Raw genomic sequence first — 20,052 nt, forward strand, 5'->3', positions numbered from 1 at the left:
CACGTAACAAAATTTCAGTCATGTTGGCTATAATCATAAATTTTGATATTTCAGTTATGTTGGTGCTTTAAAATCCATTAATAATTTATTATTATACAAAAATATATTAAAAACATTATTTCGATCCAAACGTTGTGGCGTTGTCTCTTTTGGAAAAATACATGACTTAATCATAAAACTAATCAACAGTCTTAAAAAGAATCAATTATTAAATTTTTTATAATAAAAAAATTACCCTAAATTGTAAAATTACATTAGGCACACTGTAATCCATTGAAAATAATAAAGATAAACGTAAACATATTTACAGAACATGTGAAATTGTTCTATGAACATCTACAGCTACACAATCAAGTACATGGTTTGCTCAATCACGCTTGATAATCTATTTATAATTCTTCATCACTCTGCTAAAAAACCCCTTGCTTCGGGGGGACACCAAACCTCCAGATTAAACTGATACGACCAGATCCTCCAGTCTCACCCAACCAAAGGCACAATGGTCCCTGATCTTCTGCGCTGTTGAAGCTGCCGGATCAATCATCGGCCTAATTTTTATCACCTCTTTCTCTATAGTTATTCTAGATTTGGCCTCCATCTGGAAGAGTCACGTCCAAAAACAGATGATTAATAATGATGAACCAAGTTGTATAGTTAGTTAATCATTATCCATATATTTAACTCAAACATCACAGTTAACAAATTATCCTCATCAATCTTGTCGTCGCATCCTTTAGTGAGTACCTTTTCTATACAAGAAACAGTGTCAAACACGTGGCAAAAATACGAGAGCTGCTTGTACAAGTCTGCTTCAGTGTACTGAAAAATCATATAAACATTTAGTATATTATAATATGCGTATGAAAGCACTTGTTAAAATTCAAAAGTTCGTGGAGTGAAACCTTTCTAAGCAGACGACCATTGCAGCGAGGATAATTTGGACAAACAGTTCCTCTCTCGGAATCACCAACCAACCGAATGCTGATACTTCGCGTTGTATGCTTACACGTTTCATCATCACACTGGATATGCAAAAACAGCCAGGGAAAATGACACTTAAACTTTCACAGGTTACTAATTTTCATAATATATTTAGAGAGGTGACTTACCGTTAGTAAACCTTTATAGTACATCAAAACAAACATCTCTGCTTGCCTTTTGACCTATGAAGTATAATGATGTGTAAGTATATTCTCGGGAATAATATTCTGTACTAAATCAAATCAAAAAACATGTTAGGTGTTACTTTAAATGTTCTATTTTGAAGTTCAGTCCAGAGTCTGAAACTGGTGTCCAAACTCTCCTAGATGAAGCGCACTTAAACAACAACACTTTTAGAGATGCCTTGAATCTTGAATTAGTCAAACCTGATTCGCTATCATCGCTGGAGAAATTTTGATATCTTCGGAGCATTTAGGACAACACAGCTTACGCCAGAAATTGAAGTCAGATTCCTCGGTGGATACGCTGGTTGTCATTCCACTTTCCAACAAGCAGCAAATATATTTAGAGACGGGTGGGCAGTCAAATGTACCAGAGCAGCTGGGGCATGACAAGACCAATGGCTCACATCCTCGATACCTGAAATTATTTTATCACATCCAATCCGTGAATTAATAATTATGGATAGGGAAATCATCAGTAAAATCCATTGATCATAACACAGCTTTAGCAATAATCTACCAAAACCTAAATTAATAAAGCTAAAATACTGTTAATATTTTTTATAGCTTGTTCAAATCTCTGCAGAGTGAAACAGTGATCAGGATAAAAAAAAACTATACTCACAGATATCTACATGTAAAATTCATATGATATCCTCGATGGATACATGCCGGTTATGAACACGAATATTTTATTACTCACTTATTGACAAGACGTATAGGAGTATAAAGATATACAAACCAGCAAATACCCACTACTGGTTAATTATTTTTAGTAAATTTTATTTGAATTAAAAAAAACAAATAAAAACAAAGTTACTAGTAAAAAATATTAACCATTCAAGAATAACCCTTTGTCATTCCTACCCAGTATTTATATTAACATTGGTAGCGCATATCTGCATTTAAGAGATTTTGACAATTAATGGGATCTGAATTTAAAAACCAAGACATACCTCTCCTCGTCGTTAGCAGCAGACAAGAGTAAACTGCTAGAATCATCATTAAAAGCTTCACATGATTTATGATGAAACTGTAAAACAATATAGTTTTCCAATTTAGATAACTTGTACAAAAAATAAAAGTAAATACCTGGATCTGAATTCTGAGACAAACTAGGAAGTATATTTTACCTTTGAGGAGTCAAGCCCTGAGCAATCAGCCAGTCTTTCTGGGCTTGTTCCCTGAATTGATGCACAAAGGCGTGATACTACGGGATGGATCTACAAGAGCAAAACATAAAATACTCAATTAGAGTACAGTACTCGGTAACCATTGTTATCTATAAAATTAACCACTGTATTCTAAGACCTGTTGTGATAAATAGTAATCAATGTCAATCAGCAGCCATGTCCCTTGTTCCCCTTTAAGTTCTTCGGGATGTCTAGCACGTTGAGCAATGCCACCAGCACTGCCTGAACTGCCACCCTAATCAAAGCAAAACGTAATATTAAAAATACAAAAGTGAGAAAGAACATAACCAACGTGTCGATTACTTCATGAAAAAACATTTCCCAGGGTTACACTATTTGTCCTTTGATAGGAAGTGAATTACTAAATGACAAACCTGTTCATAACAATTTATATACGGGATTGTATCACCAACAGAACAGCCAGAAGAGTAACCTTGTTGCTTCAGTCTTTGTGCCACCTATACGTTGTGATCAAGAAAAGCATCCTCAGAAGTCAGAATCAAGTAGGTCGTAATAAAAGAACATAGATCAGACTATTTGAAGTAACAAATGAAAACAGCTTGGACTAACAAGAACATGTGGCTGGTTCTTGGCATCAGGATAAGCTTCAGGGGGTTTAGTCAATGTCTTCGTAGTGACATATTTCTCTAATGGTACTTGTCCGTTCCTCATTTCTTCTTGTACCTGTATTAAGATTAACATCGACCGGTTTGCAGGAAAAACAAACTTCAAACTCCAATATAAAAATCATTAATTAAAATGAAAGGAAAAATTTACATGAACAAAATCCCCAATGAACTTCAATTTCTTCAGAAACGGTTGATAACTAGATCAACCAAAAAAAACTATTCCACATCATCCATTAATCCCATCATATGTGGATTATACACCCAAGCACTCAAGTTTTTGGACCATCCTATAAATAGCATTCCACTCTTCCAGCAGAAAGTAATGAGCCCAAAGCTCCAGGAAGAAGTTTTCTAATCACATGGTAAGTTATTATAAACAAATGTCTGATACTTCAAGAAATCACAATTTACCTTCATGAGCGAGTTGTGGATTGACTCCACTACATCTTCACATGATCTGTGAGCATGGGAACCATAATATAACTAGTTGGTAAAAAAAATTGAGTGATTATGCATCTAGGCAGGCAAAGTGGCAAATTGGCAAAAAGGTAAGTAACATACCCTCCAGACAAAATTTGAGTCAAGCAATAATCTCCTAATTCTTTAGCTAATAAGCTCCAGTCACGACGAACAATGTCAAGACCTTTACGTTCAATCACCTGCACCATGCAATAACCTCACTGTATGATCTTATGACTGGTAATGTAAAAGAATAAGTTATCACAAGCATACCTCATATGGGGTGCCATCTTTAAACAGCAACTTTACAGCTACTTCTTTTTCTTGAGAAGCAGCATTCTTTTATATAAACCATCAAGATCAATTTCCAAACATTTATATTTCTTATTGACCTGATGACAAATTAAAGCAGAAAACACATATCACGAGAAGATAGCTGAAAAAAGAAGAGGGAAAACTGCCATTTATTCTTGAAATATGGAAATATGCCAGAATTATCTGTAGTTGTAAACAGTGCAAACTAAACGTGCTAAGACAATGTTGCAGTCGTGTCCAAATTAAATCACCTAACAAAGAATCTTGAAATATATTTAACAAGGGGATAACAATGCTGAAAAATTATGGGTTAGCTCTAAAACACCATGTAGCACGGCATAAGAACAGAGGAAAGGATATGCAAATCTAAACCACCAAGCATTAAGAGATTTTCACAGCTAATAGTCAAATCTTACCTCTTGAATAACTTTTACAGCAATTTTATTAGCTTCCTCAATATCATCCAGCCCACTGTAAATCATTATTGAATCGGTGTCGCCATAGATCACCTATAAAGCAAAAAAACAATGCACAAATTAAGAGCCTAATATTCACCACCAGTTACATAAAATAAATATAACTAATATACCAAACTCTAATACTTCAAGATGAAGAGTACTAGAGATAACCTCTAAATTCAAGGCATTCTGAACTAAATCAACAGTACTCTGCGGTATCTCCCTTCCCTGTATGGCCAATAGACATGCAACTGAAAATGTGAGCATTTGAAAATATGTTTCGGAGTACAGTAATTACTCGTTACACTGAATAAGCAAGTGTATTCTTACTTGTAAAGTAATAAGCTCAGCCAACGGCTTAGCATAAAATCTTGAATTGGAAAATCCCAGGCACCCATACATACTGCATAACAAACCATTAAATTTAGCACAGAAGGAACAAAAGCATTTAATATTGAAAGATGCAAGAAAAGGAAAAAGAAATACACCTGTTAGCAGTAAGCTTAAGTGCTTGCTGCTGAATATCCAGTTGCTGAACCCTTGTAGGATCAGCTTTTTCATTCTTCTTTTTTTCATTCTTAATCAACGACTTTACGTTCTTCCTCCTATCTACCAGATTTTTCAGCACCTAGCAACAAAAACATCCTCAATTATACACGCATCTAAACTCTGTAGTCTACAAGAAAGAATATGAAAATAACTTGTACATTAATGAAGTTATAAATTTTTAGATATATTGATAAACCACACGAAAAACAGACGGTGCCACTTTTACTTGAACAAAACAACTAAATATCCTAGGACCTTGATTGTGCCAATGTGCAAAAACTAAGGAGCATTTGTATATGGAATTCTAAGACAAGATTATTTAGTTTGAGGCAATTTAAAATGAATCATTATGAAATGCTGTTTTCAAATAAATACGCTTTGTAGGTGAAACAAACAGCCCTGGCCTGTACTTACTGTGCTACTGCTTTAGGTTAGTTGCAGTGATTTTCTTTTACACTTTTGTACCTCATTCGGTAATAGCAAAGGATATATCATATCATTCTTTATCATTGATCAGATCTTATTTGGATGCAGAAAATTATTCACTGTGATGCATGAAATTAGAGAAAAAGAACATTGTTTTCTCTAATCCAGTCGATTTGTTGCCACGTTCTACATCACTTTCCACTGAAACAACCATGCCAACTTGATTGGGCATCCGCTACTAATTTTATAGTTTTTTGAACACCAAAAATACTGTTGAATCCTCATTTTCAAACTGGTTTTTCACGTAAGTAACAATAGCACCCAAGGCACAAATACACCAGATGGAAACAACTCTAGAAAATCCAGTTACAATGCAGTATTGTAAAGAAATCTTAACACCCTATCCATACGCAACAAAATATAAGCCACAGCCTCCTCCAGTATTGTATTGAATATATAAACCACTTCAGTATAAATGCATTACTGACAACAAATTTAATTTATCAAGGTAAACAATCTAGAAATCTTAAAACACCCTATCCATACGCAACAAAATAGAAGCCACAGCCTGCCCCGGTACTTTTAAGAATATATAAACCACTTCAGTATAAATGCATAACTGACAACAAATTTAATTTATCTTTAATTGGAACAACTCACATACAGAAAAAAAGCCAACCAACTTGTCAAAAGTTGTAATTCACCAAAATTAGGGAATAAAATTTGGCCGGGCTCCATATCTTAAATCATGCCCAACTAGGAAACAAGAAAATAGTATAAAACTTCATGTTCAAATTGATTAAAAGATAAAACATTTGTATGTGTGTGCATCTTTTACCTCTGGCAAGACTCCAGTTGTTTTACTATAGATGGTAGACGTGGAAAAGATCCATCCAAAGATCTTTCAACAGTTGTGAAGCAAATATTGTATTCCTGTAATTCAATTCAGTAAGTTGCAAACAGTAAAACCTGTAACAATTTGCCGCTTGTAACAAATTAGACAAAATAAACCAAGCACATTTTGAAAGACAGCGGCACTAACCTGAATAATAGAAGGATAAAGACTGTTGAAATCCAGAAGCAGTATATATTTGTCATATAGACCCTTCTTTGGCTCCAAAACCAGTCCCCCAGCATAAGAAGGACCCTTTTTGCTTTTCTTATTATCAGCTTCAGAAGCATCATTGTCATAGTTTACATCGTCAACATCTACATCGTAGTTGCTATCTTCAGCATCGTGGGTTAGTCTACGTTTCGTCAATTTCGTTTCTTTAGAATAGTTTGAGAACTTGTCTGGCACCATATATGTCACTGCATGGAAAGTATGCAGAAAAAGATATTCAAGCCTCTGTGCTCGAGCACCCTGAAATAATAAACTAAAAAAGTTTAGCTGTTGGCTGCTGCCTAGCCAGTTAAGCCCAATATCAAATCAAGATAAAAAGTAAATACATCGGGATCTCACCTGAAGAGTTTTCCCCCACAGATTACCACTCATATTAGTCAGCTGACGGGTGAGTGGAAGAATATTTAAATAAAACATTAGTTCCATAGACAACCATGCATCTGTTTCACCGTATTCAATCTGAACAAGTCAAGAACACCATAACAGTCAACATAGAAGCAAATAAACTATATATGTTTTCAATCATTCGAATATTCCAAATGAAAAAGGTAAAATCTTTGACCCACCCAAATATTTAGCAAGATCATGTGAGTTGATAAGATCCCATAGCTTATCAACTAAGACTATAAAAATCCTCAAATTCAGCACAGTTGTTCATTATAGTATTAAAATATTCCGTACTACAAAATATTCAGGTTTCAACGATTCAGCCCAAAACCAGTAAGTTTAACTCCAATCCACTGGTTATATAAAAAAATATCAAGTTCGGAATAAAATTTGCTAATATCATTAACCATACAAGCATCGTAGTTCAATATTTGTGAGTGCAAACTATTGCCGAATGTATCTAAATTTACCATTAGCCCAAACAAGATCAGCCCCAAAAGAGTGATGCAATGAATTGAAACAAAAATCTCATTCGATAATGAAGTGTTTATCCTTTAAAAAAGATAATTCACAGTGAACATTGCATAGCAAGCACTTAAAATAGTTCTCTGCAACAAAAAAAAAAAAAAGATACAGAGCTGTTTGAGTATATAGGAACCTACAAGCTCCATTAGCGATTCTGCCGACTGGAACATTTTTGGAACTTCATGTGGAGCAACTTCCTTCCGAAACTTGTTCAGGTGTGATTTTGCAAGGTGACTTAAAGAGTAACTAACCTGGAAGAACCAATACTTATGGTTACTAAGAAATAAAAACCACAATTACTGCTCAGTGGGAGTTCTCAACAATTATTTTACCTCCTTTAATAGGTCACGGAACACAAGTATGTATCACAAAGAAGCCTGCCAGCAATGCATGACATGATACCAGGATCTGCTCCAGAACCAAAAACCTTATTTCTTCTTCCAAGTCTAGGCATAGTCGATCGGTTGAGGCGGCCTAGTTTAGACCACATGCTGTTTTTCACTTTGCAGGCCTGCATATTTTTTATTGGATGTTTTTAGGTGTAGCACCAAGTGTAAAATGCAAGTCAGAAGGAAAGCAGCAGCAGAATTTTGCTTTAAAAAGCCTAATGGGCTTTAAATTATAGTACGGGCCATTTAGGGAAAATGAAAGTCACTTTCTTGCACAGATGATGCAAACCCCAAAAAACTGTATTTAGAAATTCAGTAGAAAACTTTAAGCTTGAAAACACAAACAGTAATCTGAAAACAACTGACTGAAAATATAGCTTTCTTGATAATAGTGTTTTGGGCAACATGAACTGGGGCATCAGCTAGTGACTTTCACTGAAAAAATATCAGAACTTTGTCTATTCAACAGTTAGACAAAGACAAAAACCTCTAAAAAAAATACCTTGAGAATGACGGGTTAAAAAAACTGCAGAATTGATACACTTTCTTCGGGACAAATTCAGACTTCCAATATAACCTCTTCATAACCAATTTTAAAGTAGTTTTGATCTTCGTGAAAATTTTGTACAATTTTACCCCCTTAAGACTTAATTTCTACCTCATTGAATGAATTGTTCAAACCACCTAAATCAATCATTTCTCATCCTCATATCGTCCATTGTTTTCAGTATATATCATCCATTTGACAAAGAGAAACAATAAGAAAGGAATGTGCCAAATTCGATTAACTTTGTAAAAGCTATAATTCCCACCTGGGATCTGTGGAGACGAACATCCAGGTCAAATCCAGATATATTATGTCCAACCAGAACATCGCAATCCAAATTGTGCAATTCTAACATCAAGCGGTTCAATAAAGCTCTTTCACTGAAAACAAAGTGTTATTAGATAGGTCAAGCCTAGAAGTAATCATAATTTCCAAGAAAAGTTTCACAGTTATTAGATATCATATTCAAACTCAAAAATAACATAGCAAATACGTACAAACCATCTTGTAATGTCTCTACCTGCTTTCAGTACACAGAATATTTGAACCAGCTTTTAAGTTTCTGTCCGTAACCTCCTTGTCGAATCCCATTGGAAATATACTCCCATCAAGTTCACGAACAACAATAAAATGGGTCAGCCTTCCGGGTCTCCTCCACTCTGAAACCATCATATAGGGGCATCAATCTAAAATGTTAAACAGTAAAGGTTAGTGCTGAACATACTTCCACCGCAACTCCATCCAACATGGTGAACCATCTACTAGCAAATATCTTAAACTTTGATAGTAATGTTTAAAGAGTCAATGAGGAGATACTAATAGGAACAGATAATTGGTGACAGTTATTTAAACACTCAATGCATAACAAAACCACAGTAATGGTAAGCAAACACTAAAAAAAGAATCATAAACAACCTTAACCATGTTACAACAGACAACGGATGCTGATACAATCTCATTTATGTTCTGCTTTTCATTTATGGTGGTTTTCAAGTTTATTGCTGCAACAACCACTGGAGGAATATTAGAAGTGATTTGAAGGAGCTGATGTCTTTATGTTCTTAGGAGAGTCAACATTTTTTTTTGGGAAAATTCATAAACTTAAACTTGTTTATCTTTTACTTTTAAATTTGTATTCATTAGTTCTTTTAATATTTGTACTCCAATCTCTTCTTAATCAGCAAGTCCATTTATTACAATTTTCTCTCTCACTATGTTATGGTGTGAAAACAATACCAAATATTTATTTAAAATGTAATTTATTTTATTTTTAAATAAATAATTTAGTGACCTTTGTTTTATGTTATAAAACGTTATAATAACATTTTTCAATATTTCCTATTACAAAAATATTACTAAAGGTTATAAGTAACATTGCAATTGTTACTTTTTATAAAATAAACATATTAATAAGAACTTTTAATAAAATACATATATAAAAATCAACACCTTCCGGAGCTTGAGTTAAATTGGAATTCTAATCATAACTTGTGATATATATATATATATATATATATACACACACACACACACTAAACATGTGATGCAATTTTTAATATCTCAATTCAATCAGAAGAAAACAATTGAAAGAAAGGATAAAGAAAAACACAAAAGATTTATACTATTGAATGAATAAAGAAGAACACAAAAGATTTATAATGAATGTACATCTAATTTCAAAAATCCAGACAACCTAAGTTGTGTATATCACTAGACTTTCAATTCAGGTTCAAAAAACACTTATGTATCTAACCAAGAATATATACGCCTACCTTTTGAAACACCTTCAAGAGTTACAAGAAAAATATTCAAAAGTAATGAATACAATCAATTTCCTATACAACATATAAATCCAAAAATAGAAACAAATGAAAAAGAACATCACTGACAGAATTTACACAGAAGTGCTAGATTATGCACCCAAAACAGATCCATCATCAATAAGAAATTAAGTCCTTTAATTAATTGAGCAATCTCCAATATCCTATAGAGTAGTATGCAGAAGCATACCTGGATTGACCATTAAGAATAACGTAGATCAAAGGTATTTGATCTTCCAAGTATAGAATATCTTAAGTTCCTTTTTGATTTTATTTTCTGACAGGGCTGAAGAGAAAGAAACATAAATATCTGTATATTCTTATGAATGGAACTATATCCTCTTTATATAACCTCTGTCGGTTATTTTTTTCTTAAGTTTCAATATTTTCAATTTGACTCCTCATCAAATCTTTACACAATTAATATTTTATAACATATATGTCTTTGGTCATAGATTGGAAGCAATGTACATGAGATGTGAAGGAAAGAAATTGAAGAACATCGTCCATCCCACTGTTGAAACTTAGATATCAGTCCCTTCCTCAGACAGAGTGCGCTGCGTGTGGTTTGAGACTGTTGATCAAATTTGCATATATTAAACCTTATTAAGCATCCATGCTCATGGAATTCTGATTATTTGGAAAAGAAATAATTAATTATTTTTCACTATTTTATTACCTCTCTTTGACAACATGAAGATTCTCCTGCAACAGAAAAACTCTAGCTCTACACTAAGAGTATTAACACTCTGAACAGAAATAAACTTAATAAAGTGTAAAGTTTATTGTTGACCAAGTCTTGCCTTATAGAACAGGAGATAAAAAGGTATTATTAGGAGCCAACACCTCTCTACAAATCTTCTATACTCAAACAGTGGATTTTAAGTCTTTTCCTGATCAAAGTTTTCTTCCACTCCCTCTCACTTTGCTAAATGCATGTGTTTGTGTATGTACAGGACAAAATTTCTAGTACTCATGATTATCTGCTGCATTTTTCTAGTACCTTTTCTTTGTTTTTAAAATTCAATAAGGAAAGAAATCCAGAACTTTAATTTCTGCATAGGCAGAGGGAAACTTCACTGTTTCATATCCATGGGAAACTTATAAGCTTTATAAAAAAGTAACTGTATTTCCTTATGACTAATCACTGAAGTCATGGTTTAAAACTATACCAAAAGAGTAAGAACGACAAATAAAAAAGTAAACATCACCAAATAACAAGTGATAGGTATATAAAAGCATTGGATTTAGTAACAACTACTCCACACCAGCAGTCCTAAACATATCAATAACATTTCTGAATGTACATATGCCAACTTTTGTATGATAAGCTAATGCGAATTGAGTTTGAATGACTGGCTCCCAATTTCTGATATTTGTGAATGAATGTTGTCTGCAGCCTGTAATGGCAAGTGATTTTGCAATAGCTCAATTCCGGTTTCTAGAGCGTCTTTTGTTGGTACATATGGCCATTGGTGTTATCGGCGTTTATCACTGATGGTAAAACCATGCATCCATCTATTTCTCACTCTTAAAGATTTAGTGTTCACCTTTAGTTTCCTCAATGTTCTGAAGTAACCGAAAACAGAGATGTAACATAGAAGATAGAAAAAAAAAAACTTTATTTGATTATTTGAAAACTGAGTTTTCCAAGAACTTCTAGTTACTTCTTGCATAGAAGTCTGTTAACATAAGAAAGTGAAAACTGTATAAAACTTATTAATTATTTTCTCTTTTTTTTTTCAAAATTTTTAAGCTCCCCATGAATAAATTGGTTTAGCCCAGATGAAAAACATCTTATAATTTTCCTTTTGCAATGTAAAAGTATTACATGTGTTTGAGAATGCATTAAACCATATCATTCTTTAGATAAAAAATAGGCAACTTTGTGCTGCTGATAACTTGTTGAATATTTTTATGCAGATATGCTATTTTTTCTATAAAAACATATCATTCTTCACTTAGCTTTCTTAATGAACATCACACCATATTTGCACAAATATAACGAGAGCCTACATCAGTCAGTGAGGTTCAAATTGCTGATAATAAATACATGTTGGAAGAAAGAAAGTTTACTGTCGGATGGAAATGAAGCCATGTCAAAATTTGGTTAGATGAGATATAGTTATAATAGAATGTTCATCTGTAAGAAATTATTATAAGCCATCCACACAAAAGCATAGGTGTTGAAAATGAAGATAGAAGAAAATTTTAGAAGTATGACTAAAAAGCTCGACATATTAATGAACAATTAACAAATTTCATAGTGACAAACTTCACAAGACCATCTAATTTTCTCTACTTGGATATCTACAAAGATTGATCTAAGCTTCATGCTAGATAATTGACACTCCTAAAACGAGAATAAGAATTTCTATAATATTCCTATGTTCAAGAAAAAACACTGTTACAACTACAAGAAAACAGTTTACTCAACAGGATTAAAGTTCATGATATTTAAAAGGCTTAATACCTCTTTTGGTCCCTAGAAAGAGGGGGATTGTTCAAAGTGGTCCTACCTTTTCTAAAAAGTTCAAAGTGGTCCCAACTTGTGAAAAATCGGGTCAAGTTAATCCTTTTTAGTTACGACGTCAAAATTTTAACGGTAGAGTTGCCTCGTTGGCCAAAACTTAATGAATTGTCCATTTTTTGTGATTGCGTGGCACTGAAGTTAAATGACGTGTTCAGCGAGAGGGAGAGGGAGCGTGCGAGAGGACGGGGACTGGGAGGCTAACGAGTTCTTCGGCAAAGTGAAGAACCCGTTGGGTAGCTGTTGCGGAAAGGTGATGGAGCTCGTCCTGAGTGGTGATACGTTGTGTGTAACCTCCAACGATAGCAGTGGAATGGATAGCAACCCAAATCTTGCAATTTGGGAGGGAAGGGGCTTCTTGCAGCGAAAACCACGGCAGCCAACAAGGACAAAGACAAAGACAAGAAACGACCTATTTCTCGCTCATCTCGTGCAGTCCAGGTTTTTTTCCCCCTTTTCCTTTTTCTCTATGTTATTTAAAGTCTTCTACTTTCTTTATTTTCAATTTTGAAACCTTCGTCACTCTATTTCTTCCCTCTTTGTTTGCTTTTGTTTTGCCTTAAAGCACTAAGGTTAGGGTTGATAGATGTGAAATTTTCTGATTCACCCACATGCAGTTTAACTATTATTAAGTATGAACATGCTTATGGAACATTTTATACAAAAGGTTTAAGCACCATATATATATATATATATATATATATATATATATATATATATATATATATATATATATATTTATTTAAAATATATATACTTTTGTGTTTGTCAGACCATGGATTTGTTGCTTTAGATGCTAGGTATTTGTCCTTTGTATGAGTGTATATGGTTTCATTTTTGAGTGAATAATCTATCCATTCTTGTTCACTCATACATACACATACATAATCTGCAACTTGTTTTTGATTTTTAAGTTTCTGGGTTAGATTTATTTGAAGTGTTCTTAAAGTTTAATTTTTTGTACATTAAGTTATGTAAAGTTTGTTACCTTTTACTGTAACAGATCTGAAAGTCATACTTATTATGACATTTGATTAGTTGAAAATGTAATTTTTTTCATACTAAGTGGGTACCCATATGTGTTTTTATATATTTTTGTAACTCTTTTATGTGTTTGGAAACTGTGGGTCGTATCCATAGACAGCTGAAACAAAGGATCCAGGCCAATGGACGTGTTGGGGCCACTGCTGCAGTATACTTGGCCTCAATTCTTGGGTATCTGACTGTTGAGGTTCTTGAACTGGCATTTGATTTCGACGGCGGTGGCATCAATGACCGCCATGGCTGTGCGAGATTGAAGATGGAGGTTGGGTTTCCTGATTACACCTATAATGCTCTTGAGGAGATTCTCCATGACAGAGTTATCATAAAGCTTGGATCCATGGTCGGGAGCCCCAATGACCTTGATGACCAACCACCAGGGGGCTTCTCTCAGCATAGAAGGCCTTGTAATGGGCGTTGGGGGAAGCCAACTCTTCGTCAAGCACTACGCCCACATTCAGTCGATTTGGTTTTTGTAGGTTCTCGGTGGATGAGGCTCGATTTGACCAACCCTTAGTGGTGGTCTGAGGTGTTGAGGGCGGCGATTTGTGCCTCTAACGTTTCTAGAGATGAAGCTGATGTGACAAACAATTTGTATTTTTAAAATTCAAAATTGACACGTATTATTTCACGTATGAGAAAAATAGGACAACTCATTAAGTTTTGGCCAACTCTACCGTTAAAATTTTAACGCCGTAACTAAAAATGATTAACTTAACCCAATTTTTCACAAGTTGGGACCACTTTGAACTTTTTAAAAAAAGTAGGACCACCTTGAAAAATTCCCTTTTTCTAGATAAAAAAGAGGTATCAAGCCTACTTAAAAAAAAGAGGTAATCGTTTTATGTTTTCTTTGTAAAATAACTGCAGCGTCTCAGGCTATAAAATTTTTCAACTTGTCATAGATATGTAAGGAGATATATAGCTATTCACTAATACGTATCATGAACATTGTTACGTGAGATCCTTATCATTTGGTGAAAGATAGCACATAAAGGTTTTTTTTTTTTCCTTTTTATTTGTCAGAGCTGAATTGTTATTGTCAGACATTCATTCATGGATTACAGCTGTGAACATTTTTATGATCAGAAAGACTCAACAATTATTGCTTCACTGGGTCCCACAACCCTTTTTCCGTATCAGGATTTCATACTTTCATTCATCTCAACCGTTGAATGAATATCGAACTGTCCACATCTTATATTGCTGAGTCACACTTATCCAATGTCAGCTAATTACTAATTTCATCGGTATAGCAACTCTTCACTGAATTACAGTCGTAAACTTCCATTTCAAATTACACACTTCCATTCACCATTTTCCAACTCCTACAATGGCAGCAGAACTTGTTGGTGGTGCTCTTCTTTCCGCTTTTCTTCAGGTTGCATTCGAACGGCTTGCTTCTCCTCATTTCCTAGACTTCTTTCGTGGAAGAAACCTTGATGAGAAGCTACTCAGCAACTTGAACATCATGCTGCACTCCATCAATGCTCTCGCTCATGATGCAGAACGGAAGCAGTTCACAGATCCACACGTTAAAGCATGGCTTTTTTCTGTCAAAGAGGCTGTCTTTGATGCAGAGGATCTCTTCGGTGAAATAGATTATGAACTCACCAGATGCCAAGTGGAAGCTGAATCCGAACCTCAAACCTTTACTTACAAGGTATCAAATTTCTTCAACTCTACTTTCAAAACCTTTAATAAGAAAATTGAATCAGAGTTGAAAGAACTCCTAGAAAAACTAGAATATCTAGCAAAGCAAAAGGGTGCTCTTGGTTTGAGAGAGGGTACTTATTCTGGTGATAGAGCAGGTGGTAAAGTATCACAGAAATTGCCATCATCTTCTTTGGTGGTTGAAAGTGTTATTTATGGTAGAGATGCGGACAAAGAAATTATCTGTAACTGGCTCACTTCTGAAACCGACAATCATAACCATCCATCAATACTTTCCATTGTAGGAATGGGTGGGTTGGGTAAGACCACACTTGCTCAACATGTATACAATGGCACAGAGATTGAGGAGGCTAAATTTGATATTAAAGCTTGGGTTTGTGTTTCCGATCATTTTGATATTTTGACAGTGACAAAAACAATTCTTGAGGCAATCACTAAATCAAAAGATGATAGCGGAGACCTAGAAATGGTTCATGGAAGATTGAAAGAAAAAGTATCGGGAAAGAAATTTCTTCTTGTTTTGGATGATGTTTGGAGCGAAAGGCGAGAAGAATGGGAAGCTGTGCGGACTCCTCTTTGCTATGGGGCTCCAGGAAGTAGAATTCTTGTCACAACACGTGTTGAGAAAGTTGCTTCTAACATGAGATCTAAAGTTCATCACCTAAAGCAACTAGAAGAAGATGAATGCTGGAAAGTTTTTGAAGAACAAGCTCTAAAAGATGATGATCTTGAATTGAATGATGAGAAAAAGGAGTTTGGTAGAAGGATAGTTGAGAAGTGCAAAGGATTACCTCTTGCTTTGAAAACAATTGGAAGTCTTCTCCGCACAAAGTCATCCATTTCAGATTGGAAAAGCGTATTAGAAAGCGACATATGGGAGTTACCAAAAGAAGTTGAAATTATCCCTGCTCTACTATTGAGTTATCAGAACCTTCCTTCTCATCTCAAGAGGTGTTTTGCTTATTGTGCGTTATTTCCGAAAAATTATGAGTTTGAAAAAGAGAAATTAATTTTGCTGTGGATGGCTGAAGGTTTTCTCCATTACTCTTCACAGAACAACAATTTAGAAGAAATTGGTGAACAATATTTTGATGATCTGCTAACGAGGTCTTTCTTTCTTCGGTCAAACATCAAAATGCATTTCTCCATGCATGACCTTCTGAATGATTTGGCAAAATATGTTTGTGCAGATTTCTGTTTCAGATTGAAATTTGATAAAGGAAACTGTATACCTAAAACAACCCGTCATTTTTTATTTGCATTCGATGATTTAAGATATTTTGATGGTTCTGGGAGTTTAACTGATGCTAAAAGACTGCGTTCATTTGTTCCGATTACAAATAACTTTGTGCATGGTGCTTTTCATTGTCAAATCAAGATTTTGATACGTGAATTGTTCTCCAAGTGGAAGTTTTTACGCGTCTTATCTTTGAATGGAAATTATGACCTCCAAGAGGTCCCTGATTCTGTTGGTGATCTTAAACATCTCCATTCATTGGACCTTTCTCGTACTATGATACCAAAACTACCTGACTCGGTATGTTTGCTCTATAACTTGCTGATATTGAAGTTGAATGATTGTTCATTTTTGAAGGAATTGCCTTCAAATTTGCATAAGCTCACCAAATTGCGTTGCCTGGAATTTGAAGATACAGGAGTGACAAAGATGCCAATGCATTTTGGAGAGTTGAAGAATCTTCATGTACTGAATATGTTTTGTGTCGATAGAAATAGCGACTTCAGTACTAAGCAGCTAGGAGGAATCAATCTTCATGGAAGGCTATCAATTAATGAGCTGCAAAATATTGTGAATCCTTTGGATGCATTAGAAGCAAATTTGAAAAATAAACAACTTGTGAAGCTAAAGTTAATATGGAATTGGAATCACATCCCCGAAGATCCAAGGAAAGAGAAGAAAGTGCTTGAGAATCTACAACCTTCTAATCAGTTGGAGCATCTTTCAATCAGGAGCTATTGTGGTACACAATTTCCAAGTTGGGTATTCGATAATTCGTTATCAAATTTGGTATCCTTAGAGTTAGAGGATTGTAAATATTGCCTATGTTTGCCTCCCCTTGGACTATTGTCATCTCTGAAGACCCTCAAGATTAGAGGATTTGATGGAACAGTGAGCATCGGTGCTGAATTTTATGGAAGCAACTCTTCTTCATTCAAGTCCTTGGAAATATTGAAATTCTACAACATGAAGGAATGGGAAGAATGGGAATGTAAAACTACTTCTTTTCCACGTCTTCAACATCTTGTTATTGTTCGATGTCCCAAGCTGAAAGGTCTGTCAGAGCAACTTCTTCATTTAAAGGAACTTTTTATTGAGTCATGTCCTAACCTCATCGTTAGCGAACACAGCGAAGACACATCAGCGCTTGATCTCTTGAGGACTCGTTCATGCCCACTTGTCAATATTCCCATGACTCGTTATGATTTCATTGAACAAATAACAATTGATAATAGTTGCAACTCTCTTACAATCTTTCAGCTAAATTTCTTTCCAATCCTCCGTTTACTTCGTCTGGAAGGATGCCAAAACCTACAAAGAATTTCACAAGAGCACCCTCATAATCATCTCAAGAAAATGTCAGTATGTGCATGTCCTCAATTTGAATCATTTCCAAGTGAAGGATTATCTGCAGCATTTCCATTTCTTACTGAACTGGAGATAATTTGGTGTCGAAAAGTGGAGAAGTTCCCAGATGGAGGTTTGCCATCAAACGTAAAACACATGTCTCTTTCAAGTATTAAACTTATCGCCTCCCTGCGAGAGACCTTGGATGTCAACACATGTCTTCAAAGCTTATCTATTAAATCTCTTGATGTGGAGTCTTTTCCCGACGATGTTTTGCTGCCACCTTCTCTTACTTCTTTAACAATCAGTAATTGCCGAAATCTCAAAAGGCTAGACTACAAGGTTCTCTATAACCTCTCCTCTCTCACACTTTTTGATTGCCGTAACCTCCAATGCTTACCTGAGGAGGGTCTGCCCGAATCCATCTCTTCTCTTCAAATTTTGAACTGTCCATTGCTGGAGCAGCGTTGTCAGAAGCCAGAAGGCAAAGATTGGAGAAAGATTGCTCACATTCAAAATCTGAGAGTTTGATAATAAGATGAAGCAGAAGTTCAAAATTTGATGTGCTAATTCTTCTCACATTCTAATTCTCACATTCTAATTGCATGGCTTCGACAAACTCTTCTTTGTTTTGATGTTTTTTCTATTAGAGTGGCATGAGGTCTCTTCTTTGGAATTATATTTATTTGTTTGAACCATGAAGAAAAATAAAAGATGAATTTTTTATATAGTACAAATTATTATTTGTGGAATGACAAGATGAAAGACCGGTTGTTATGAAGAAATTTCATGGTTGGTCTTTTATTTATAAATTCATATATAGAAAATATTTATTTTGAGTCAAGATTTTTTTTTTCTTTTTTCTAAATTCGTAAACTTACACTTGTTTATCTTTTACTTTTAATGTTTTATTCATTCTAATTTTATCATTTAACTCCTTTGCACATATGTCATCTCCAATGAGTTGTTGCAACTGATTAGACACATTAAGGATCATTAGTTGTTTCTTTAAAATATAAATCGGCTTTAAAAGAAAGTTCTGTACGAACAAGACACGGAAGATTAAAGATTTTTATATGATTAACTCATCATGTATAACGATATAATTAACTCATTGGATTTGATCACTCTACAGAACTTTTTGAATTATGTCTATATATTACAGGAATCATATAAGCTTTTAGCATATATGTACTTCGATCTTTTCTCAATCACCAAGTCCTTTTATTACAATTTTGTATCTCACTGTGTTAATATATGGTATATAGTGTAAAAATAACACCAATATTTATTTAAAAATAAAATTTTATTTCATTCTTTAATAAATAATTTAGTGACCGTTGTTTAATGTTGTAAAACGTTAATATTAGTAGCATTTTTACAATATTTCCTTTATTAATAAAAAAAATTTAATAATATGAACAAGTAGCTCTATATAAAATTTGATATGCTAAATGCATTTATTATGTGTCCACTCATTCTTTCGTTGGATTTTTTATATCTATATAGGCAAATCTCATTCATAAATTATAATAATAGGTTATTTTTTTTAAAATTACGTTAAGTCGTGTTGGTGCTACACGACTTTAAATTGAGAAATCTTGTATTCCAGTCGACCTTTGAATTGATAGAGCCGAACAGTGAAAGTTGTTAATCTCTCAATGACTTTAGTATGTTTTAATCAATTACGATAAAAAGGTAATTGATTATCTTATGCTGAAATCGTTAAGAGACATGACTATTTTCAATTGCAAATTAAAAGTCACCTTAAGACAAGATAACTTCCATTGTAATTGATTATAGGGTACTTGTGATCGACTATCGGTGGACTTTATTCGTATAATCTGAAGGTGTAATCGATTACAAGTTTCCTATATGAATTACCAGGTAACTTTCTTCGTAGAACACTGAATTATAATCTATTATGTTTTTATTTAATTCATTAGTAGAGGGATTTGGCTCTTATCATATAGGAAACATATTGTAATTAACAAAAATCTTGATTGATTCAATGATTCATGCTGTGTATATATTATGGTAATTCAGTTACATAAGTTTATAATTAAGTATTAAGAATTTGTAGATATTCATTATTGATTAAATTATTTATTTTGATTAATAAATAACATTTAATTTGTAAGCTATATTCCCACGAAACTATCTGAGTTCCTCAATTATCTTATTAGGCTTTTTGACTTTCGACCAAGATATCCATGTGTCTTCTTAACCTAGGAACTAAG

The 20,052-nt window shown here is 34.1% G+C and overlaps 3 protein-coding genes across 3 annotated transcripts; 2 read left to right on the forward strand and 1 right to left on the reverse strand.

Moving 5' to 3' along the window:
• Positions 1–266: 266 nt before the first annotated feature.
• On the reverse strand, positions 267–8,900 carry LOC124824102 (DNA polymerase alpha catalytic subunit-like). The gene is given in 27 exon segments (XM_088113182.1): positions 267–598; positions 745–819; positions 903–1,022; positions 1,110–1,163; positions 1,368–1,581; positions 2,120–2,196; positions 2,297–2,386; positions 2,475–2,591; positions 2,731–2,814; positions 2,927–3,040; positions 3,397–3,442; positions 3,547–3,644; positions 3,718–3,758; positions 3,761–3,836; positions 4,176–4,268; positions 4,389–4,445; positions 4,548–4,620; positions 4,706–4,845; positions 6,031–6,057; positions 6,060–6,125; positions 6,235–6,555; positions 6,655–6,774; positions 7,365–7,478; positions 7,560–7,579; positions 7,582–7,738; positions 8,429–8,543; positions 8,684–8,900. Coding segments are annotated over 27 exon segments (2,808 nt in total). The 5' UTR covers positions 8,836–8,900; the 3' UTR covers positions 267–451.
• Positions 8,901–12,658: 3,758 nt separating this feature from the next.
• On the forward strand, positions 12,659–14,215 carry LOC148199997 (uncharacterized). The gene is made up of 2 exons (XM_088112810.1): positions 12,659–12,954; positions 13,654–14,215. The coding sequence occupies exons 1-2, from the start codon at positions 12,659–12,661 to the stop codon at positions 14,069–14,071; spliced, it is 714 nt and encodes a 237-aa protein (XP_087968936.1). The 3' UTR covers positions 14,072–14,215.
• Positions 14,216–14,494: 279 nt separating this feature from the next.
• On the forward strand, positions 14,495–18,616 carry LOC124819711 (putative disease resistance RPP13-like protein 1). Its single transcript, XM_088113181.1, has one exon. The coding sequence runs from the start codon at positions 14,888–14,890 to the stop codon at positions 18,341–18,343; it is 3,456 nt and encodes a 1,151-aa protein (XP_087969307.1). The 5' UTR covers positions 14,495–14,887; the 3' UTR covers positions 18,344–18,616.
• The last annotated feature ends 1,436 nt before the right edge of the window (positions 18,617–20,052 follow it).

This window comes from Vigna umbellata, chromosome 4 (genome assembly GCF_029865625.1).
Source record: "Vigna umbellata cultivar VRB3 chromosome 4, Vumbellata_1.0, whole genome shotgun sequence".
NCBI lineage: Eukaryota > Viridiplantae > Streptophyta > Magnoliopsida > Fabales > Fabaceae > Vigna > Vigna umbellata.